Source organism: Hippopotamus amphibius, chromosome 7, assembly GCF_030028045.1.
Source record: "Hippopotamus amphibius kiboko isolate mHipAmp2 chromosome 7, mHipAmp2.hap2, whole genome shotgun sequence".
NCBI classification, from domain to species: Eukaryota; Metazoa; Chordata; class Mammalia; order Artiodactyla; family Hippopotamidae; genus Hippopotamus; species Hippopotamus amphibius.
Genome location: NC_080192.1, coordinates 8,686,761 through 8,711,754, shown reverse-complemented (window position 1 = coordinate 8,711,754; position 24,994 = coordinate 8,686,761). Strand labels below are relative to the sequence as shown.

The following is a 24,994-nucleotide window of genomic DNA, read 5'->3' as shown; positions in this document are numbered from 1 at the left end:
CCACGTGCCACAACTAAGACCCAGTGCAGCCAAATTAAAAAAAAAAAAAAAAAAAAAAAAAAGGCAGGGATTGAGGGGAGGAAAGGAGGAGAGTATTCAAGGAAGAAGAAACCATCAGCTTCCGTGGTGCTGCTATCACTGGGGCCAGGGTCTAGGAAGGATACAGAGACACAAAGCTGCCCAGTCTGGCTGGGGCTGGGCCCACAGTGACCAGCCCAAGAAGCCTGAGCTCCATCCTGCAGGCCTGGAAAGTGTGGGGAGGGTGTGTTTTACACAAATCACTCTGGAAGCAGTGAAGAGGGGAGACTGGGGGCGTTTGAGTCTAGAGTCAGAGAGGAAAAGGAGGACACTGGGGTCGTGGAGAGAGACTATAAAACTTCACTAAGGAGAGGGTGAAGGAAAGAAGGGAGTCATTTTAGGCATATTCAAAAGATAGAGTTTAAAGACCCAGTAGAGAGGGGTGCCAGATTGGGGAAATAGGAGGAAAAGAGAGAGAGGAGCCCAGAAGGAATTCGAGGTTTCCAGTGCAGACCCCTGTGAGTTCCACAGTCCCAGATTTTGCCGTAATGGAGTGAATAAAAGTTGGCACAAATTCCCCTCCTAGAAATGCTCCTCAAAGACATAATATTTGTTGAAGGTCAGTGGGGAATGTCAATGTCATGTGCAGAGAGCAGTATATACATTCCCTACTAGTTATTCTTTTCAAAAGACCCCTTAATATATGTGACTTTCATGAGCTAAGATAATACTCATGTGGGAGTTAATTAAAATTAAATTAATTTTTAATTTGCTGGAAATCAATTTTCCAGATACAAGATGTGAGCATTATTTCAGTTATCTGCACCTGATAGATAACTACTAAACTATCTACTTATCTGTTTACTTATTTATTATCTGTCTCTCCTACTAATACAAGCTCCATGAGGTCAAGGACTTTGCCTCTTGTTCTTAGCTGCCTCCCAAGCCCCTAAAACAGTGTTTGGCTCATGGTAGGTGCTCAATAAATATTTGTTGAGTAAATGAATGAATTTCCATATGGGTGAAAAGAAATCATCATATCCTTTACTAATGAGGAAAGAAAAGAAAAAAAACCTGGACTTAAAACAATTTTTCAGGGACAGATCCAATTTGCAAAAATGGAACTGACGTTTAAAAGCTATTTTTCTTCCTGAAGCTCTACTTCTGGGAAAATCACAGCTGTCAGCTTAGATGGTGGTTTTAACTGCCCAGTTACAACTTCTGGACAGTTGTACATATTGGCAGAGCTCAGCTTCCTTAAATGCTGTTGGATCAGTAAGGAAATGGTGATTTTCCTTATTGATTTCATGCCAGTTCCTCTTTTGTGAAAATTCCCATGTGCTGTTCAATGCAACATGTACAAGAAAACCTGAACATTGGGGCCAGAAATTAAGTAAGTCTCTTATGTTCCTCTCTGGTCAGGTGGTGTTCAACCACCTCTACTTTCAGCCTAGAGTGTTCAATTGTTTTCCTCTTTAAATTTAGCAGAGAGATTATTCCTCCTGGTGGACTGCACATCTGCTCCTTTTGATCTGTGAAATAACTCATTCCTGGATGAACGTTAAGCTCCCGAATAATGCACATAAAATGCTGTTTATGAATCGTGGGAGGAATGTTGCACATTCTCATAACTCCAACATGGTTGCACCAAATCACTCTCTCCGAGGTTCCTCATTTTCCAAGAAGAAGGAAAAAACTTCAACCCCCAGCACTATGATATCCATAATGGTAGTCATACTTGCCATGGATTTTACTTGACAGTCTTCTAGAGGCTACAAAGTAGGCAACCCAGCAGCAGCAGCAACTATTTTCCATGAGCTGGATCCTGTGGCAGTAAAATAGAAACCACAGAGTAAAATTAATAGTCACTAATGAACCACATGGTCAGTAAGGGCTACAGAGGATTCAGAAAAGGACAGCAGTAACCAGACGGTGTTCCTAGAGGAGATGGACTTGAATTTGACTTGGCCCTTTGCGGGGGTGGGGTGCTGCAGTGAGAAAGGGCAGAGTGCATTCCTGGATGGCACTGCTAGGGGTCCCACCCGGCTGAGGTAGAGGTTGTAGCAGTTAAGGTAGGGGCTGGATTGGGGGCGGCCTTGAATGCCACTCTAAGAATTTTGGGCTTGATTCTAGAAGTAAAGTGGAATCATTGAGAATTTTTGAGCAGCAAGGTTATGAGCTAAGCAACGCTTTACAGAAATTAAATCAAACAGAGATCCGTGCTATGAATTTAATTGGAAGCCTTCCGCATTGAGATAATGAGACCGTGACCCAGGCTGGGGACAGTAGGATATCTCCATCATGCAGTACCTTCCTGTGACTGCTTCTTAGGGATTTCCACGAAATTGCACTGTGTGCCTAGCTGGCTCCGTACCATAAGAGTGATTCTGTGATACTGCAAGCTGTTTGGAAGTAGCCTCATTCCTTCAGAGCCCCACAGTGTGTACATGGAACAGGCCCAGGTGTGGCCTCTCTGCAAACCTCAGAGAATCTAGGCAACTTAGAGGATAAAAGCTGGGAGGAATCTTAGAGCCCGCGAAGTCCATCCCCTCAGCTTACAGAGCCAGAGGACGGCCCTTGCTCAGGTTCACACAGCTTATCGATGTCGGACTCAGGGCATACCAGATCTCACTGCACCCCAGCAAACCTTCCAAAGCCAGTCCAAATTCTGCTTTCAGGTGTGTATGTGTGTACACATTCTGGCAGCATCCAGAAAAATCCGGGCCCTTACTGAGATAGTTGAAGCTACTTTCCTTGACTTCTCCCAGAATCCACACCCCCAGACCAAGTCCCTGCCTGAGCCCCCTCTCCATTCCTGCCAACTCCATGCTTGCCCGTGGCATCCTCCGGCTTCTGTTCTCTACTCAGACCCTGTTGTTTCTCGTGTCTTGCTGTGGATTGTGCTGTCTGCTTTGTCCAGAATGCTTTATGGCCCCAGCGTAAGCCTCACCACCTTCAGGAGACCCCCTGGCCTCAGCCCCTCCCCTAGAAGGACTAAGGTCTCCCTCCTTGGAGCTCTGTGCTACCCTACACAAGGCTGTATCCCTGAACCTCTTAGATGTCTTATAATTGCCTGTCTATATGCCTGCCTCCCACCCTTCAACTGTGAGCTCCCTGAGGGCAGGGACTGAGTATGCATCACTGAACACCCAGCATCTGGCACATACCAGGTGCTCAAATGTCTGATGCATGAATGAATGGCATTTGCCCTCTTGGTGCATTGATTCATTTAATTAATATTTATTGAGCGATTACTTATGATCAGTATTGCAGTATCCACGCTTACATGTCAAAATAATATACCAATGCAGTCAAGCTCCAAATTGTGCATGCGTTAAGTTATACACGTGGTGTGTTCACATGCACACGCAGCAGAGACTGTGTACATGTCTACAAACACTGGAGCTGGCAAATGCAGTAAACTGCGTGCCAGATGTCTCTGAAATTTGCAAAGAACCAAGAACCAAAAGTGACAGTTAGCTCCATATAAGCCCTATAAAAGAAAAGAGAAAAAACGCAAAAGAACAAAAGAACCTCGAACAGAAGGAAGTGGCTATGGTTTTTTTTTTTTCTTTCACTGTGCACTCGAGCCGGGGGCGGGGAAGATTTATAAAAGCATTCTATGCTGGGCAGGTTCATGTAAGTAAGCCTGAGTTCCTCAAGGGTTGGCTTTAGGAGCTGTTAGGAAAATTCACTGCCATGCACGAGTTGGGGGATTGCTTTTTATTCCGCTGGAAATTGTTGATGGGGACTGCATTAGTGGCCCCTACTTGCTCTGCCTGATAGAGAGACAGCAGGTTCACCCAAGCAATTCTGGAACCCTGATCACTGCCAATTAGGGGAGCATTGTCTGGCTGACATAATCAAGTGAGTATAAATATATTTATTGTGATTGGAGTGCGGAAGGGAGAGCAGAAAGATTGAGACAGAAGCTGCCACCCCTTGCCTGGCTCCAGCCTGGATCTAACTCAGCACGTCTGTCACTTGGTGCTCAGTAGAAGCCATCACCGGCTTCCGAGGTGGAATGCACAGCTGAGAATTCAGGACTAGAGTTGTTTTCCCCAGAAGGGGCCCTGTCTCTCCTTATTATTCCTCCTCGCTTCTTCCCTTCTTTCATGATCACTTCTGTGAACGCTGTAGAGACGGGAAACCAGATGCCCCGTTGATCACATTTTAACACTGCTCCCATTAGCTTATCTGCAGTTCAGAGTGATCTCAGGGAAGGTTGCTGTGACAAGACTCCTATCCTCTCTGCCTGCCTGGGTGTGCATGTCTGTCTGGCGTTGGGCTTATTTCATTGTCGACTCATGGAACTTTTGTGGGAATATCTGATGTGTCTCAGAGCCGGGCTTGAAAGATCCTGATAAAAATAGTCCCTTGCAGTGGACCAGATATGGGAGGAATTTCTCACATTTCCACGGCTAAAAAGTGAAGCGAGTTGAAGTCACATCTGATGGTGTTCATGTTGTCTGCCGGGAGAGCGAGGTCTGTTTGAGCATCTGCACAGATTTCAAAATGCAAGCTGCACTCATTCATCTCCACACCAAGGGCTGGGGTCTGAAACAAATGGCCGAGTGGCATGGTTGGGGGAGGTCAATGACAAAACTGACCTCTTGGCTGAATTTGAACTCCGGTCAATGCAGAGCCAATACATTGAACGAGAGACTCTTTTTTCCCCCTCCCCTTGACTATTTGATAACAGCATTTGCAGAGCTGAGTTGATTTCAGCTATTTCCTCTGCCCCCCTCATGTGTGTGCTGCTCCATCTGGGCACTTGAGGGTTGAAGACCCTTTCCAGTGGCCACAACAGATTACAAACCCCCTTCCCTGTGCTCTGTTCCCTTTAGTTTGTTTTCACAGCTGCAAATTGCTCTCAGCCTGTCTTCTTGAATTTGACAAAAGCTATTTTATTACTGGTAGCACACACATAAAACCCTGTGATATAAGGGAAGGTGTAGATACACAAAATAAATAAGGAACCCGTGTAGGAGAAATGTCATTTTATAGAGTTCACTCAGCCTTAAGGCACCTGACCACCTTTATTCAGCTGATTTCTGCTAAATTTGTCCTTCTTCAGCTGCTCAGGAATTGTCAAGGCTAAACCCTTGTCCGCCAGCTACCAGAAATATGTATTTCCTTTGCTTTTCAGAACTTAATGGATGAAATACTTTTTTTTTCTGTCTTCTACCTCTTGCCAGATATATTGTTTTTTTGAGAATGTGAGCTCATTTCTCTCCAAGGGAGAAAGAAAGTCATTCCATATTTACCCGTTAACAAATTACCACTTGCAGTGAAAATATAGCAGAACTCTCTCACTCTCTATGAATAAATGTGTTACTCGCCTTGGCCAAACCTGGGTCCGTGGACAGCCACTGTTCTCTTCAAGTTGGCTTAATTTTCTCTCGTTGGTTTTTGTTTCCTTGAAGCAAAGAGATTCTTGGTTCTTTCTGTGATCCTGCTTTTGAGGAATGTGCCTGTCTCCTTTGGGTCTTTGTTTTGAGAGCTGGTTCGATTAATCCCTTAGCATGTATTGAGGAATCCATTGTGTGAGTTCTGTGGGTTCCTCTGAAATCCTCCCTGCTTGAACTTTGGACGGAGTCACTTATCTGAATGCTGACTCCCTCCTAATCCATTGGTTTTCCTCTGTGTAGGTGGGGGCATGAAATAGCCATCTACCAAGAGATAGTACCATGACGTAAACTGAGCTTGAGTGCTGCAGTCAGTGAGACCCGAGTCGTAAAACCATGCAGTCTTGGGCACATGGCTTCTCTCTTCTGAGCCACACATTCCTTGTTAGAGATGTTGATGGCAACAACAGAGCAGTCTATTCTGCTCTGCTGTTCTCCGTAATGAGATAATCGCCAGACGAAAAAGAGTCTGGTTCAACCAAATAATGTTGGTGCAAATTACAAATGGCTGTAAGAAGGTATTTTTGGCCTGAGCATCTCGGTGTTTGATGCATGGCATTTAGTTACAGGGATAAAACCTTTGAACCCACACAAAGCTCTTGACCTGGTTGGACATTACATCTTACATCATTTTGATTCTTTTCATTCAGGCTACTTCTTGCTAGGAAGTGGTAAAAGGGAAGATAGAAGTCTGGTTAGTAGTATTGTACCCATGTCAGTTTCTTGGTTTTGACACTATACTATGGTGATATCTTTATCACCATTGGGGGAAGTAGGATAAAGAGTATAGGGGAACTCTCTGCACTACTTTTGCAATTTCCTATGTGTCTATAATTGTTTCAAAATAAAAGGTTCAATGAGAGAGGAAGAGAATGGTATGGCAATTAGGAGAAATAAATGCTCATCTTGGTTTTGGTCCCTAGCTGGACAAATATTTCTATTGTGTTTGCCTCTTCCTCCCCTTTTCGCGTATAGATTTTGTGAGCAGTTAGATGTAAAAAGCTAGGGTTCATTTCTCTATAGAAGAGAAGAAAGAAATAGAAGGAACCAAGAGAACCCCTGCCAACCTTGGGTCCGAAGGCTTACTTCCTGCCTCTCCCCACACCCTTTACCTGCACAGACTTACCCTCTGCATCTGCACTCACCTTGTCCTCCTTCCTTCCCATTCGATGGGAGACACCTCACTGCTGCTACAGATGAACTCCTTCACCTGCACAGGGCATCCGTGCCTTCCTGCTGTTTCCAAAGGCTCATCCTTCTACATAACCTCCCCATGTGATTCCTTCTTACCTGGGGTTTTAACAACCATCTAGATGAGAATAGCTCCCAAATATATATGTCCACTCAGACGTTTTTGCTGAGATCCACACCTCCGTATTCAACCCCTGACTGGGAATCTCTACCTAGGGTTTTCGCATTTCAAACTCCTTCCAAATGATGGTTTCTTCCTCTATTCTCTTATCTCCAGAAACGTCATCGCCATCTACCATATTGTCCACAACAGAAAGATGAGAGCCATTCTAGACCCACCCTGCCTAACCTTGGCTACTGGCCACATGTGCTATTAAGTACTTCACATATGGCTGGTCCAAACTGAGATGTGCTGCAAGTGTAAACTACACACCAGACTTAGTTCAGAAAAAGAAGACAAAATATTTTAACATTGTATACTGATTTCATGTGGAAGTGATCATATTTTTGGATATATAATGTTAAATAGAACAAATTTTTGTTAAAGTTTTCCTTTTAGTTTTTAATGTGCTATTACAATATTTTCAATTACATGTGTGGCTGGCATTTGTGACTTGCATTATATTTCTATTGGACAGTGCTGCTCTAGACTCTTTTCTCTGCCTTTTAGCCACTCCTAATTGGTCACAAAGTCACAGTGGTTATTTTCAGACAATGTACACAAAATTAGTGACGTGCACAGGCTCAGTCTGAATCCTGGCTCTACCAGTGTTTGATACATGTGAACCTGGGCCATTATTTAATCTTTTTGAGCCTCAATTTCCTTATCTGTCAGATGGGTATAATGAAAGTTCTTACTCCTTAGGTTCTCGCAAACGTTAAGGGAGAGGATAAATGTAAAGCACTTACTATGGAGATAAAAGCATGTGCAAAGGCCCAACACCGAGAGAGAGCACGGCCTCATCATTTCAGGCTGAGGCTCCTGTGATAGTTTCCTCATCTCCAGTTCACCCTGCCCTCCAATCCTTCATACTGCCACCAGATTAAACATTTCCTAATGCAAATGTTATCAAAATGTTTAGCGAGTCCCCATCACCCTTGGGATAAAAGCCAACGTCCATGGTGTGCTGTGCAAGGCCCTCCATGACCTGCCCCCACTGGAAACACCAACCCCTCCTCTTGCCAATCCCCAATGGCCACAATGAACCCGTTGGGCTCCGCCAGCTCCTACTTGCACACATCTCTCTCTATCTGTGATGTACGTGCCCTCTACTTGTTCACAAGCCTCAGTTCAGTTGTCATCCCTTTGGGAGGGAGCTTTCCCTGGCCTTTGCTGTGCCTGTACCCGGCCCGGGCTGGATTAGGAGTCATTCCTTTGGGCTCCTCAGCCACTTGAGGCTTGGCTCCATTGTCACACTGCTCTCGCTTGTTTGGTCGATGTGTCTGTCTGTCCTACAAGACTCTGAGCCATCTGAGGGCGAGGATGAGGTCCCCAGTCCATTCCAGATCTCCACGCTGAGCATGGTACCTGGCACAAAGTGGGGCCTAGTAAAAGTTTGTTGAGTGAATGCTTAAAGTATAGGAGATACTCCTGAGGGAAACAAGGAGAGTGAGAGCCAGTGAGGTCAAGCAGCAGAAAATCTGCAGACGAGCCCGAGGAGAAATTGATGCTTCTTGGCTGTACAGACAGAGTTGAAAGAGAGAGGAAAGAATCTGGGCAAGGAGTCAGTAATGGAGGATTCGAAATGAAAGCCTATCAAAAAAAGAGAAGATCATGAAAAGAACAGAACCACATTTGGTACTGCTGGTGGTTTAGTAACTTCCTCTCTAACGATTCCAGGAAGAGACAAGGCTCTAGGAAGGCACAAATCACATAAAGACAGGACGACGTATCAGCAACCCATTCAAGGGTTATTTGTCATCAGGACTAGATACATGGGCGGTACAAGTAAATGTCAACCTGGTGACTACGTGATGAGACTACTAATAATCTACTGGGGCTGGTGCCCAGGAATTTTTTTTACTGTGCTGCAAATGCCAAGCATGGAAAATTTTGACACGTTATAGATTTGAGAAAGCGGATAGTGAATTTGAGATAACGATGGGAAATGCCAGAATCATCACAAGAGAACTATCTGAATGCAGAAGAAGGTTTAGAGGATTCCAGCTTTACCACAAAGATGGATTACAAGAGAATTCACTTACAAAGACAGAAATTCCACTATATAAAACCCACTTATCAAAACACGTAGCGTTCCAGAATACATAATGGTGAAAGCATGTCTTTTGACACACACACAATATTAAAAGTAGCAAATAACCTCAGAAAGGTAGAGAAAGTAGGAAGTATGACATTTTGTGGCCCACGGGGTATATGAATGGGAAAATACATACTTCTACACACAAACCACAACCTTCACAAGAACGCCTAGAGGCTTCATTCCGAGATCTCAGGTCTCATCCCACAGGATCGCCCCCTCCTCAATTTTCATGTAAAAGACCTCATGGGACAGGCATGGTGCGAGGAGAGGGGACAGCAGGGAGACTCGAGGGGAGAGGGTGAAAAGGTCAAATGATCCTTTGCCATCATTCTTGCCCATGAGCCGGTCCTCCTCCTTGAGAGTTCTGTGGAGAAGGTACGCATTTGGGATATGCTTATGCTAGAAACTATTTGCTGTTTATCTGAAATTCCAGTTGAATTGGGTGTTCTGTGTTTTATCTCAAACCTGTACTTAGTGAGGTGTACACTTCCTGGTCATATTACCTGTGCGCCATACACTTCTCAACAATGGAGGGATACGTGGGAAGTTGCAATAGCTAACAATTCCTGAGTACACCTGCTATGTGCCTGGCCCCTGCTAAGTGGTTGAGGGGGATGTTTCACATGTTTTCCACAAGCACGCTAGGAGGCAGGCACTAGTGAGGAAGGGACTTCCCTGAGGGTCCAGCAGGTAAGACTCCGTGCTCCCAATGCAGGGAGCCTGGGTTCGATCCCTGGTCAGGGAACTAGATCCCGTACGCTGAGACTAAGACCCGGCACAGCCAAATAAATAATAAGGAAATAAATATTAAAAGAAAAAAAATAAGCCAGTGGCAGAGGCAGGATCTGAACTCTGGCAGTCTGACGCCAAAGCCCATGTGCTTGCCCACCTCACCGGGCGTGGTGGCAGCAGCAAGCAGAGAGTAGATACACTGAGTCCCCAAGAAGAGTAAGAGAACAGGAGCACAGGGCATGACCCAGGTGGGCCCTGACTGAGGCCTTGAAGGAGCAGTTGAAGTTAGACCAGGTGTCTTTATTTACACTAGAAAAGTGTGCCCCTGACTTTAGACAGATACAGCTCCACACCAGGACTGGCAGCCTGATTAGAAGAGAACCAGATGGATTTCAGTCTCCACTGAAGCCTCTGCCAGGGGCCCTTGTACAGTGGACAACCTGCGCAACTGTACATAGCAGCCTGAGTTCAAAGGTGGGAGGAGGACCATTGCAGCAGCAAGAGTGTGGATGGGGTGCTTAGAGAATAATGAGGAGCCATTCACTAAAGCGTGTTGGCATGAGGTAGGTGGTACTCTGAAGTCAGTTTAGAGAGACAGGTTGGGGAGAGATTGCTGAAGGCCTGAAATGACAACTAGAGAGTCTTGAGAGGATCTAGGAGGTAGCATGACAACATGACATTGACAAATTCTGAATGGAAAAAATGACCCTCAGAAAGTGTGTGTGAGAAATCTTCAATGCATAGGGGTCTTTGCTCCATCGAGTAGGCAGCATAGGGTGCAGGGAGGATGGGGGCACGATAGCTAATGTGACAGCAGCCTATTTAAAAGACACGAGAAGGGACTTCTCTGGCAGTCCAGTGATTAAGACTCTGCACTTTCACTGCAAGGGGCACAGGTTTGATCCCTGGTCCGGGAACTAAGAGCCCGCATGCCGCATGGCATGGCCAAAAAATAAAAAAATAAAAAATAAAAGACATGAGAAAAGGAAACTCAACAGATTGAAAAAGAGGACAGGGAGCAGGGAATAGAAAACACAAAAGAGGGAAAGTGAGTGAGAAGGTGAACGTCTTCCACTTTGCATTTCTCCAAGTGTGTCCCTCAAGGAAGAGTTGACCTGTTCTGGTTTGTCTCGTCCTGAGGGTTGGAAAGGGCACAGCACAGTTTGTTTTCAGCAAGGCATCTGCTTGCCTATTTCATGATACCCTAGAGAACAAAATGAACAAAGACCGTCGAGCGATACCTACTGGAACTGGCGGGTTTGGCGTTGACACGCAAAGAATACTGACTAATAGGTTGATGTCAACCTGGGGGGAGTTTTTAGGTAAGGAAACTGAGTTCACAGATAACCAACTTGCCTATGATCACACAACTGGTGAGTGAAGGAGTCAAGATTCAAACCCAGCTCTGCCCGATTCCAAAGCCTGTGGTCCATTTATCGTGGAATAAAGACCTAAAGGCTTTGAGTTTGCTTATGAAAAAAAGAGTTGGAAGAGAAAAGCAGAGGGAAGGAATGCAATAATTTTCAGTCTGAATTTTGCCCTGAGAAGAGAAAAAAAGTTTGAATATGAGAAGACGATGCTCAGAAGTCCCACATTCTCATGTCTCAGCGTTCAGGCTGAACATTATCGTGAGACCTTTTGGTGCTGTAGAACCCATTCACCAAGCTGTTAGTCTGTTCCTTGCAAGTCCACCCTTCCTGCCACTCCCTCCCCTGCCATGCCTGTTTTTTTTTTTTTTTTTAATAGTAGAATGAATTTATTTTATTTTATTTTTATTTTGGGGGGGGGGTACACCAGGTTCAATCATCTGTTTTTATACACATATCCCCGTATTCCCTCCCTCCCTCGACTCCCCCCCCACCCTCCCTCGAGTCCCCCCCACCCTCCCCGTCCCAGTCCTCTAAGGCATCTTCCATCCTTGAGTTGAACTCCCTTTGTTATACAACTTCCCACTGGCTATCTATTGTACAGTTGGTAGTATATATATGTCTGCGCTACTCTCTCGCTTCGTCTCAGCTTCCCCTTCACCCCCCGCCCCCTCCCAAACCTCGAGTTCTCCAGTCCATTCTCTGCACCTGCATCCTTGTTCTTGTCACTGAGTTCATCAGTACCATTTTTAGATTCCGTACATGTGAGTTAGCATACAATATTTGTCTTTCTCTTTCTGACTTACTTCACTCTGTATGTATGTATCATCTCGATAAATTAGAGTAAGACCAGAACAACTTTCTGGATTATTTCTAACTTTGAGAATCCAAGATTTAGGGACCTACTTAATCAAAACCGGCAATTAAAGAAGAAAGAGAGGGACTTCCCTGGTGGCATAGTGGTTAAGAATCTGCCTGCCAATGCAGGGGACACAGGTTCGATCCCTGGTCCGGGAAGATCCCACATGCCACAGAGCAACTAAGCCCGTGTGCCACAACTACAGAGCCCATGTGCTGCAACGACTGAAGCTCGCATGCCTAGAGCCCGTGCTCTGCAACAAAAGAAGCCACCACAAGTGGGAAGTGAAGACCCAACGCAGCCAATAAACAAAGAAATTTTTAAAAAAACAAAAAAAAGAAAAAGAACTACTTTAAACAAGGCCAATACAGGTGTTCCTCAGTTCAAGCAAACTCAAATTAAGACCTACATTTCCAAAAAGTAAGAATGTTACAGTTATTCATTTGATGGAAGCAATTCACAACATCCTCCCTTCTACTGGCAACTTTTTACTACCTTTATGGGATGACTTGATCAATAAAAATGTAATTACCTCCAATTTCTCAGGGACAGATTTATCAAATGAAGGAAGATAAGCTGTCATATGGGTTCATGTCCACTTTTGCAAGCTTTGGAGATCAATGAACTAAAAAAATGATCTGCATTCCAATGACAAATGGGGGCAGGGAAACATAGGTAAAAGTGACAAGAAGATTAAAGTAGCTGCGGTCATGCAGTCATCCACTCTACCCTTTTGTGCTTTGGTAAAGTTAAGGGAACACGAGCACAGATGGTGAGGGAAAGGAGGGGGGAAGCTGAGAGTATCTGTGGTGTTTGTGAATGATATTACAGCCCTGGTGACGACACAGCAAAAAGATGGAGGCTTTCAAACATGTGATAAAGGAGCCAAGCTTTCAGAGCCCAAATCAATAAAAACAAACACGAAGCGAACAGAAGGGAAGCAGGAAAAGAGAACGTGAAGGCATCATAAAATCCCGGTGTTATATTCCAGGGGAAATCATGATATGAATAGAGAATAGGAAATGAAAAAAAAAAAAAAAATGAAGCCTGGAGATTTGTAACATGTCTGTCTGTCTCTTTCTTCCCTTCCGCTCACCGCCACCACCACTCCCCCAGCCCTTCTTATAGGGCTCAGTTAAGTAATTTCTGATTCTAGGTGGGTATTTTTAATGCTTCATTCCTGGTTGGGTTTTGCCAGCAAGATTCATGGTGTTTCTGTAGACAACTGTTATTGCTTTAGGAAACAATCAAGATAAAATGAGGAAGTGGCAAGTGATAGATTGGATAGAGTGGGGCTAGAGGTAACATCTCAGTGTGGTGGGCTCTTTCTGTTTCATTTTTGTTGTTGTTTTAGACTGATGTTTTCATGGAGTTATTTAAATAAGAAAAAGTATAGAAGATTTTTAAACAGGAACATTTTAGATACACTTTTTCTAACTATATAGATTCATGGTAAGTCACTAATATTTTGAAGAGAAAGAAAAAAAAGTTGAAAGAGCAGAACATATTGTGGTTAGAAAGGCATGATATGGCAAGAGAGAAAGAGGGAAGGAGAGAGAGAAAGAGAGGGAGAGGGAGAGGCACAGAAAGGAAAGGAAAAGAAAATAGCTGCTTGTAAGTTTGTTAACTAAGATCATTTCCACATCTGCGGCTGCTTTAAAGCACGATTGCTTGGTGTGAGGTCAGCCAGGTTTATTGGAGTCTTTGACTCTTTGACCCAGGAGCAATGGGCTTGCATTTTGCGGGTATGTGAGAATGGCTCCCATCAGTTTCTTGCCTGAAGGACAGCAGCCCAGGAAGGTTCGGGGGATCCTAATCTAGTTAGCAATTATCCTGAACTAGGGCGGGACTTGCATTATTTTACCAGGATGGAGAAGAGAGAGCACGTACCCTAATCTCTCACCTCATTTTCTCATAAAATATGGATGATAATAATAAAAGTGCACATTGCAAAGGGTGGCCGTTTATGCAGCCCTGCTCACGTGGTAGACCATATCGATAAATGGAACTTAGTCTTAGCTGCTTCTTGTCTCTAGGCATTGGTGAGGAGTGTTCCGTGCCACTTCCTACACGGCTGTCCTGGGGCTTCCTGTTTAAAGACAGCAACGCAGTGACCGAGCTCCTGGCCCACAGCAAGGTTTAGAAGCCAAATCAGTTTTGTGTTTCTCAACCTTCCATTTCCCCACTTCTCTTTGGTTAGTGCTATCTTTTCTCTTTACTTATTGGATTGTCTTGATTACAATGCGTTTTAACTTCTGGTGACGTTGCAGCCAGGGCCCCATGGTAAGTAGGAAGAAGCTAACACTTGCCCAGAGCAAGTGGGGGGAAATGGGGTCTCAAAAAGCTAAAAAGGAGTATATGTTTGGATTTACGAGTTTTGAAATTTTTGAAACTTTTTTGAATTTTTTTTCTCTACAAGAAAGAATTGTAGATAGCTGAGAGGCAGAAATGCTTTGGAGAAAGACATGCTAAACTGTCTGTCCCCAATGATGGACCACGCCTTCTACATCCTCTTACTGAAACACTGCAGGGTGAGGATTATTATCTCAGGTCTTGATGAGGAAACCATGGCACAGAGAAGTTGTTTCCCCAGCTACCAAGCCAGCAACAGACTTGAGATCTGAAACCAGGTCACTGTTCCTGGCAGCCTCACCTTGCAGAGTGTGGCAACTTTAGGAAAACAAAGAATAGAATTTGCTTGTGTTTGAGAGAACATATACATTACGCTTAAAGAAAGAGATTTTTTCATACAAAAAGCTTGAAGACGAATGGCATTTTATATGATGTGCTTTGAACTTAAAAAGAAACATGTTTTATGACCCAGACTGGTGTTGATGAAAGAAAAGCAAGGAAATAAATAATCAGAAGAAGGAAAAGTAAATCACCCTTCATCTGGGCATCACTCAGTTCACAAGGCAGGGGAGGAGAGAGACCTGAACGTCTCCTTATTTGTCTCTTCCCTCTTCTACTTCCCTCCCTTTGCTATCACCCTCCCCACCCCCACCCCCCAACCTCAAACCAAAAACCTTAAGCAGGAAAAGAGAAGCTAATTTTAAAAGAGGAAAGCATCCGTGAGACCAATGAAATCTCCATAATCCACAGTGACAGACAGGGACCAGCAGAAGAGCAATTTGATTAAATAAGGATATCAGGGACTTAGAGGAACTCTCCAGTTGTGTCACATTTATCTGTTACTCTTTGAAATATATTTCTTTGGCTTGCAAACCTGGAAACCAAGTGCCTTGTAGTTGGGGAGATGGTTCCCATTTGGAAAATAGGAAAAAATCTCAGGGCAAAGCCAAGGGGTCCAGGCAGGGCAGACGATCCCAGATTGGACTGAACCTAAGAGGCTGGCAGAGGGTCTGCAGGGGGTGCTGGCGTAGAGAGGCGTTAGAAGGTCAGGCTGGGTACCACCATGCTTGCAGTGGATGGTTATGGGCTGAGCCTGAGGCCATCGCAGACAGCATGCCTCCCCTGCCCAAGTTTCCTATCCCACTGCCCGCTGCCCGTTAGCTACCTGTCATCAAAGACCACTCTGTTGCCGCTTTCTGCAGTGAGGCAGCTAGAGATGCATTGCTCTGTATGGAACACACTTGCACAAGGAGATGGCGTGCTCCCTGAAGGCTTCCGTTCATAAGCCACTTCCTCGTGGCTCTAGGACTGGCATCAGCAGGTCAGCCGCTGAGGAATTATAGTCCTCAGACAAGCTTCAAAGGGCCCCTTGAGTTCCCTGTGTTCACCCCTGCCAGTCATGCCAGGGGATTTATCCTTTCCTGGGGCTTATGAGGAGGAAATAATGAGTCACCTGGGGACGAGAGGAAAATAAGAATGTCCCATGTGCACGAAATCACTTAAAATGGAGGCTTTTGGATGGTACAGTACTAAAATCTCAGTCAGCTAGCCAGAAATGGTTTGTGGGGTATATTTTGCTTGTCTTGGCTTACTCTGGTTGCAATAAAAATCAGAAATGTTTATATCCCATGGAAAGAGTACCTACGGAAGCAGTCTAGGTCCTCCTGAGAAGGCCCCTGAGATCCTAAAAGGAGTGGTCCTGCCTTTCTGACTTAGGAGCTCCAGATAAGCATAGGAGTAGTTGGCTGTAAATCTTTTAAAGCAGAAGCCCCTGGTACTCCCAGGGGCTATCTGCAAGCTTGGTTGTAGCCACCATGATTCCAACTCCCACTTCAGCCTCCACACCTGGCCTCAGAGCCGAGTCTCCAGAGAAATGAGAAAAAAGATCTTACTAGAATAGCATTGGAGGCTCTCTATTTTAAGGGATCCAGAGGGTGAGTTAGAAGTAAGTCAAGAGCAGGCACAGTAAAGGAATCTGTAAGCCTTGTTAGACATTCAGCGAGAAGGGTAACATTTCCAACACAGCTGATTAAGAAGTGGCCAGTGAGGGAGGATTCTGCTGGTTTAGAATAGAGCCAAGGGACTTCCCTAGGGGCACAGTGGTTAAGAATCCACCTGTCAATGCAGGGGATGTGGGTTCGGTCCCCGGTCCTGGAAGATCCCACAGGCCGTGGAGCAACAAAGCCTGTGCGCCACAACTACTGAGCCTGCTCTCTAGAGCCCGTGAGCCACAGCTACTGAAGCCCGTGCACCTAGAGCCTGTGCTCCATCATAACAGAAGCCACCACAATGAGAAGCCTGAGCACTGCAACGAAGAGTAGCCCCTGCTCGCCACAACTAGCAAAAGCCCCACACAGCAATGAAGACCCAACGCAGCCAAAAATAAACAAAATTTTTAAAAAATGTATAGAGCCCAAATGTTGTCATTTAAGAGCCCAGAGGGAGGAAAGGCCAGCCCTAAATCTCTTGGCCATGCTCAGTCTTTTTCTTTTCTTTTCTTTTCTCTTTTTTTTTTTTTTCACTTTCTTTTCCAGAATAGATTGGTTTGGGTCTCTAGAAGAATATTTAAGCAGAGGCTAACAGGTGAGTTAGAGGTAGTTGTTCATCCTATGCATAGTTGTTCATCGAATTTTCAAGAAGGGCCATCTATGACTTTTCTCTGTTTCCTGCTCTGTCCAATGCCCAGTAAGAGGTGATAAACAAAGGCAGAAAGACTCTAACCACCGCTGTGAGGTTCAGATAAAAGAAAAACACAGAGTAGGGGTTTCAACACAAATCATAAACCTAGATTCAAAAGCAGGAGAGAGGGACTCATCACTTTGAGATGAAAGGGGAGCAACTTTCCAGGGAGCTCAGAGAGAATTTAAGCCTCAGAAGATGTGTAGGAGCAGATGTCTTCCGATTCTTTTCCATCGAAGCAATTTTGTATTTTATGGGTTTGAGACTCTTCAAGATGTTAAAGTTTATATGCCTTAAAATGCACCAAAGACAAAGAAGACAGTCACCAAACTGTCTGCAGAAAAGTTGTGGGGACTCAAGACGCATAGAAAAGTTACGAGATGGAATCCACGGTTTGGGGTGCACCATTGCCCTCTATTGGATTAAATAAATCAGACCTTTAGCATGGGTACGTGTTTCATTATCTCTGGCTGAGTTTGCTGAGAAGTCAGGGCACCTTTGAATGGGAAATTAATCGATCCTTGCAAACGGGTCCTTCCGTCTGCTGCCCCTTCCCTGAGGAAATCAATTACAGTTGTAACTCTGATGGCAGGTCGTTTATCACGTTTCCAGTCACTCAACAAGTATTTGCTAGGTGCCTACTAAGCACTGGAGAGATACCTTAGGGCATCTAGGGAGAAATGGCAACAACACTTGCTACTACCATTTATTGGGTGCCTACTGTATGCCAGGGTCTTGATACATGTTTACACACAAGACCCCCATGAAGTAAGTGTGGCTTCTCCAGGGTTAGGGACGAAGAAACAGGATACTTGGAAAGTGACTGGCACAGCTGAGGTTCAAATTCAGGTTCATCTACTCCTAAAACCCCAAGAAGTTTACAGATTATTAGGGGAGATAGGATATAGATAAAAACATCTATACCAGGGGTCCGTAAACTATGGCCAGTAGGTCAAATTTGACTCATAACATATTTTTGGCTGCAAGTTAAGGTGGTTTTTACTTTTTTTGAATGGTGGGGAAAAGTCATCATAATAATAATATCTTGCGGCGTGTAAAAATTACATGAAATTCAAGTTTCAGTGAGTATAAATAAAATTGTATCAGAACCCAGCTCCTCCTGTCCGTTGACTGTTCTCTCAGACTGTCTTCTGGAAAACAGCACAGATGCATGGTTGTGGAAGAGACTGTACAGCCCACAGAGCCGAAATCTTTTCTCTTTGGCCATTTACAGAAAAAGTTTGAGGACTCCTGATCTATACTGCAAGGTGGAATGTTATGTATCAATAGAAGAGGTTTTTAGAAAGCATTTGGGGGTTAAGGAAAAGGGGAACTAATATTTATTTAACCCATGATGTGAGGTGGTAGAGGGCACACACAGGTGCACTCGTTTTAAGACATAGTGCGTGAAAACTCAGCCTTTAAAACAGATAAATTAAAAGGTAGATATTTGCATAACAAATTTTCCTTTTCATTCCGTAAAGGGATTCACCACGGGGTTCCTTTGTAGAACAAGCCTCCATAATGCATGTTAATATGATTCCAGTTACAAATACTCTCTTCATAATAACTCTCCAAGAACAGATCTATTGTGTACAGTGAGTCTTTAGCTCTCATCATTTTTTCCTGGCAGCGGAAGGTTTCCCACTTCTGCAAAGTCACTGAGCTGACCCTGCCAATTCAAGTGGGGAGGAAGCACTGCCTTCCCACTGTCTGTGAGAGGGGCTTTGCCTGGCAGACAGAAAGGGTGTGGATTACCAAACATGCGCATTATGTGAACCTAGAGAGTGGTGTCATTTTACATTTTTAGCTAAGCTCCTCTTGGTCAGTGCAGCCAGTGTCCTAAAAGGTAAACTCCTCTCTAGCCTATCAATCAATAAATTAATGCCAATTGTGTTGCTTATGCCCTGATACATAGGCTGTAAGAAATACTTATCAAGAGCAATGTTTCTCTTCTTTTTTTGAGACATGATCTTAACCGCATGACAACATAAACTGGGGCAAGTCATATAATATTCAAATTAGGGCTCTCCCCAGCAAAATAGGAAGTGCTGTCGAGATTCAGTTCAGGACCTGTTTCCTTCTTTCCCTGGGTCCTGAGCCTGAATCTTCAAAGAGCTCTGTGCTGTTATGCAATCGCTCTTTTTCAGAGACGCAGAAAACGGAAACCTTGGCTATTCATAGCCAAATTAGGAGCAGCTGAAATCGTTCAAGAAGTTGCTTGCCTGGTACCATTTTGATGGTAACTATGCATTTCTTCTGAACACATCCACTGACTCTGGCTTTCAAATGGAGCTTCTTTTAAAGAGCTGTCTCCTAGCTTTTGTTTTCATCCTCCATGGTGACTTATATTTTAGAAGTAGCTAAGCATTTCTGGTATATAGCCTGACTATTTTTCAGGTTTTTTGGTGGCACAAGAGGCTTAAATGGAAAGGCAAGGGCAGAGGAAGTCGTGCTGGGGGTGTCCTGTGTGGTGTGTCCAGTGATGGTCTGTGTCTCACGGCTGCTAATGGGTATTGCGTGCAATTTGTAAAGCAAGAGAGTGGGAGAGATGCAGAGGGCTGGAGAGAAGCAGCGCCAGCTTTAGGGGCAGGAGTCCTGCATCGTTCAGAGGCAGGATTCCTGGACAAATGGCACCATCAACGGGGCTGGGATGAGTGAGGGGAGGCTGCTGGCAGGGGCCTGGCTCCTGGATGCTGTCATTTCTCATTCACACTCTATGGCAGGTAGCATTGAAGCCATTTCTAAAGCTGATCGCTGGAAGGGAAAACACATTTAACCCATCTGTGAGGCTCTCTGAAGAGGTGTCTGTCTTCCCCTGAGGTCAGAAGCACTGTACTGCAAACAGCAGCGAGGAGGCACCACCGCATTCTTGAGTTCTTGAGGCCTCTCTCTCTCTCTCTCTTCCCCTACTCTTTTCTCTCTTGGAATTGTTGCTACCATATTTTTATCTCCATCATTTATTTGTTTTCTTTTCCTGATGCAGTATGCAGCGGTGGTAGGTACAGATTATCAAACAAAATGGAGAAATGCTGAATAAACTATGTTAGTTCCGTTTTCTTTTTCCCTGGTGGTAATTTTTAACCTTTCAAAATTAAAACTAATGGATATAAAGGAATAGGATATAAATTTCCACGCATTTTTATGATCAAACAGAAGACCAACCCCTGAGGCTGGCACATTTACCATTTTCCGCTATTAGGGAAGCAGAGAACGGTAAATCCAAGGGAAGAACTTGCAAAGCCCTGTGATTTGAACAAAAACAGAGCATCCCCCACTCCACCCTGAGCATCTCCCTCCCACCAAACAGCATCTGAACAGATTTCATTTCACAAATGGAAATGGGACGCAAACAAATTTTTTCAAAGTGATTTCATGAAGAGTGGGCCTGTTTAATTGGGTTTTTTGAGCCAGGATTAATATGACAAGCTGGGGAGCGCTGTGAGGTGCCTCTGTTGTTGGCTATGCCACACCACCTGCCTCCTGGGGGGTGGCAGAGAAAAGTGCCACCATGCAGAAACGATTTTACTTCTGCCTCAGCCTTCTCACTGAATGGCTTACAGCCAGCCTGGACCAAGCGCTCAGGCCTGATCTGAGTTACATGTAATGTAGGAAAGATCTTCCCAAGCTCAAGGTCATATCTAGAGCATGCCTTGGATATTTTTTTTCATCTCTAATGTATGTGACTTTCTAATATGTTCAGCATTTGCCCTCCTCTTGTCTCCATCCTGCTTATTAAGGTAAATTTGCATAGAAATGGGATCTTGGTTTTCAGGACCATTCACCTGACACTTGATCTCCTGATGTGACCAGCGTCTGCTGTTGGTACCATGAGGGTGACCCACAGAAGTCCATCTTCCTGCAAACCAGAGTCAAGGCCTTAATTAGGGAAAGCTTTGCATGTTAAAGTAATGGGGTGAATCAAATCAACAAAGGCATTTAGCTTTCACTCAAGAGGACAGAATACTCCTTCCTGTTGAGTGGGTCATCCTAGGTCACAAAAATTTTAATTTGCCCTAGACAGACAGATCTTGAAGAAAGTGCACAAAAAGTATATAGATTTTGGGTTTGGAAATAAGTTTCGGCTGGTGATAAAACTCAGACAGTGAGCTATGACATTTTACTTTGGCTCCCGATATATTTTTTGCTTAATATCTATCTTTGGGAGTGGTAATATTCATCTCTATAAATTGCCTTTGGAAGACCAAGCAAATGTGGAGAATCAGAGGAAGGCGTTCTTGGCTATCACTGCTATTGCAGTCAGCTTTAATCCCCTGAGCACCGCACGCTGCCCCCTCCCACCGGCAGCCACCTTCCTTACTTACCTAAGTCTCGGCACTTGGGCAGAAATTCCCACTGAGAGGACAATTGTGGTCCCCTTTTACTGGTCACTAAAAGTCAGTTAGGTTTGAGGGTTTCTAACCTACAGGGTTTCAGCCTTAGGCAAATTTTGAAAAACATAAATGCCAAACAACAGCTTTCAAGGCAGTGTCCTGACAGCAGAGAACCAATGAACTTGCAGGTCATGGAGAATAAACATCAATTTTCAATGGGAAAAGTTTATAAGAGGTGGGAGAAATCAGAAGAAGATTTTTGTGGCTTTTAGCTAGGCTGCCTTTGCTGAGGCTAAATTCATGCCATAAAATGATTCTAAAATATAAATGCTACTCAACTTCATCTTGGATGACATTTTGCATCTATTATTTAATTTCATCTTGCATCCTTCTTCGTTGAAGATTATGATCCCATTTTCCAAAAGAGGAAACTGAGACTCCAAGAGGTTTACTTACTTGTCCAGATCACACAGCTGTTCACCAACATAACCAGGACTCTGCTCTCTTTCTATTACACCCCCACCATCTCCTAAAAAACCCAAGTATATTTCGTTTGTAGGCTGACTCATTTATCTTTACAAAGGTCTCATGCATTACCAGGAGGGGCCAATATTTTAACTCATTTCAGAGGTATTAAATTGAAAATGTCCAAAATGTGCTTGGCTTTCACAATAATAATAAAATAAGGAATCTGACTAATTGAGTCTCCCAATTCTAAAACCAGAATGCTTTCCAGTCTCAAACCATGTAGAAGGCCGCTAAGTTCCCCACTGACCAATGCTGTCTAATTCTCTTAAATGATTCAGATGTAAAAGAGAAAATGGCATCTGTCTAATTAACACTGCCTGGTTAAATATAGCTGCCAAGGGATGGCCTCAGGACAGTGTTTACAGAACAGTCTTTCCAATCCCTCAGGCAAGTTAGAGATGATAGCAAGTCTTCTGTCCTTATCAACCGGAAACAGAGATGCCCCAGAAATGCTCAGGGGCCAGGACAGCAAATGGGGATGAAAGGAGAGGGGAAAGGCGGTCGCTGGCTTTCATTTCCTGCTCCTGGCATCTGGGGATCCAGAGAATGATGCCGGGAAGCGGATCCTAGCAGCTCAGGCAGCCCTTTGCAAAAACAAAAGTCCTCGCTGTGTGCCTGGGCCTCCCTGTCTGGCCTGGAGACCTTGGACCCTCTCCTACCAACTGCTAAGACTGCCCTTCTCCTGGCAGAAAGGCACAATGACCACATTATTTCCCTTCCAGCTTCACGTTACAACATGGAAGCCATCGCCAGGTTTGATTTCATGGCCTCAGGAGAGGATGAACTGAGCTTTCACGCCGGAGATGTTCTGAAGGTAGGTGATGTGGGGCCCAGGAGAGCCGGGGAGAGTTTAGGTTGCTCTGATCTGGCCACTGGGTTAATCTAACAATCCATCCTTTGTTTCTTAAGAAATACACACAGTTCCTTTCAAAATGTGAAGTTCGCCTCAATGGAGGGGGTTCCTTCTGAGCACCTGGGCACCAGCTGGCAGGCCGGGTGATGGAAACCCAACTGGCATAAGCCACCACCCTTGTCCTGAGATGCTCATGGTCTGGAGGGGGGAACACAGCCATCCAAAGGGATGTTCTTATCTAAGTGCTCAGGAGCGCGGGTAAGGGGACACGTGATCCCACCTTGAAAGATGCGGGCGTAGAAATGGGTGGCCACATCAGTTGTCCCTGAACGCAATGAAGGTGAGTCGGACTTTTGGCTAAAGTTCACAGATGGGCAAGCATTTGGTCAGCATTGCGAGGTTCAGCACAGCTGGAACTTATGGGAGGAAGGTGTGGGTGGGGACACCTAGAAAAGCAGCTGGAGGAGACACAGGTCAACAAGGGCCACGTACACCCGGCCATTTAGGGGTTTCTTAAGACTTCTCTCTCCTACCCTTCCCCCTCCCCCCGTGCGTGCTGAGCGGAAGAGCCCTTGGGCTTTCCCCACATCTCATGCACCCTGCTTATACTGACCCTGCATCTTAGCCCCTGTTTTGTGCAAAGTAGCACAGGCCCTTCAAGAGGCAACTGGGGAGTCTCTGGCACCCATGCCCCCCTGCCTGGCCTCAGAGCCCCTCGGGTACCCTGAGCCCCGGTCCTCAGCAACCCATACAGGCCTCCCCAGGCCGCCCAGTGGCACTGAGACCACCCTTGTCTCTCCACTACGATAAAGGCTTGCTATCGGAAGAACCCTGTCATACGTGAGAGGGGGACTTGGAAAGTGTCTGCGGAGCACAGACCAGGTGGAATGGTGTGGTTTGGAATTTGAACCCCCGAGGTTTATCCCTCTAAACTGCTCTCACCTTGCAAGATCTGATCATGTGGCTGCCAGGCGTGTGCCTTCACTGCTGGAGCTTCTCAAGGTCAAAATATTGCTTAGGCTGCTGACCCAGGAAAAAGTGAACTTGACTTCTCTGGGACTCTACCAAGGTCACAGAGGGGCCTGTGACAAGGTGAGCAGTCCTTCCCTTTCCTATGGGGTACTGTGACCATGTGGTTATCTACCACTCTACAGTGCTCTCACCCAAAGGAGGCCCCCTCCAGGGGGCAGGTCCCATTCCTTACCTCCCATTTCAAACAGAACCTACGATCTGGCTTAAGTTTTCCCTATTCCCCAGCAAAAGGAAAAACAAAAACAAAAAGAACTTTCATCAACTCGGCTTCTCAGTTCAGCTCCTAATTTCTTTCCTCTCCTCAACACTGTGAGCACTGGGAAGAGTCCTCTTTGCTGGGTGCCTCCACTTCCTCACTTCCCCGTCACGCCACTGGAACCCTCTGGAATCTGTCTTTTAACCACAACACTCCCTTAAAGTCCACAGTGATCTCCTCAATGTGGAATGCGAGGACTCTACTAAATGCCTGTAGGATTTGACCCTGCTAACTGCCTGTCTCCTGCATCTGAATGGAGCCCCGTCCCACACCTAAACGCTATACACAGCTCTGAATACTTTTCTTTGATCATATCTCTCAACCAATCCCATTCTTTACTGGAGAGGAGTTGGTGCAATAAAAAGGAGCATGGACTTAGGAGCAGATAAATCTGGGTTCGTGTGCCAGCTTACTAGCTGTGTGGCCTTGGGCCAGTCACTTGCCCCCCCTGAGCTTCAGTGTCATCATCTGTAAGTGGAGGCCATACCTATCTTGCAGGGTTGTGGAAAGGTTTAGAGGCAATGGTCCCAGCCCAAACTGGATGCTCAATAAATAATCACCATATTGTCAATATCACCCATTCCTGCTGCCTCTGGCTGTTCAGACTATGGCCATGTCCCCTTGACTGACCTCATTGCCTTGCATCTCTTCCTCCTTCATTCTACATACTAGTCCCAGAGAGATCTTTCTAGAAGATAGATCAGATATTACTTCCTTACTCAGAAGCGTTCAGTGGTTCCCCATGACCAGTTGATGGAAATCTAAGCCATCTGGCCCCAGCCTACTGCCCAACCTCGTCGTGCTCGCCTGCAAGAACACGTACACATACATACAGACACATACTCACCCGCACACACATCTTTGTATATGAAATGCCCAGGTCACACTGCAGTGTACACACGGTCGTTTTTCAGGCTCTCCCCATACTCTGAATGCCCTTCTCTGCCCTCACTAATCCTCCCCTCTCCCGACTACCCCAGTAAATTAGTCATCCCTCTTCAGCTCCTCCACGGCGTTCCACACACACTCTGTTCAAGGCACTCACACCCTCACCTCACAGGACAGTTATTTACGAGCAGGCCAAGCCCTCTGCACCCTGAGCACCCTCCTCTCACTACTGCTCT

At 45.2% G+C, this 24,994-nt stretch overlaps 1 protein-coding gene across 2 annotated transcripts in view; it reads left to right on the top strand.

Annotated features, from left to right (window-relative positions):
• The window catches only part of GRAP2 (GRB2 related adaptor protein 2), a 60,677-nt gene that overhangs the window by 20,325 nt on the left and 15,358 nt on the right, over positions 1 to 24,994 (top strand). Inside the window, exon 2 of one of the 2 annotated variants that reach the window (XM_057740409.1) lies at positions 22,452 to 22,543. In XM_057740409.1, the coding sequence (XP_057596392.1) occupies positions 22,466 to 22,543 (78 nt within the window). In that variant the 5' untranslated portion in view covers positions 22,452 to 22,465. Of the gene's footprint in view, positions 1 to 22,451; positions 22,544 to 24,994 lie in introns of those variants that run through there. The other variant, XM_057740410.1, reaches the window with a different exon arrangement.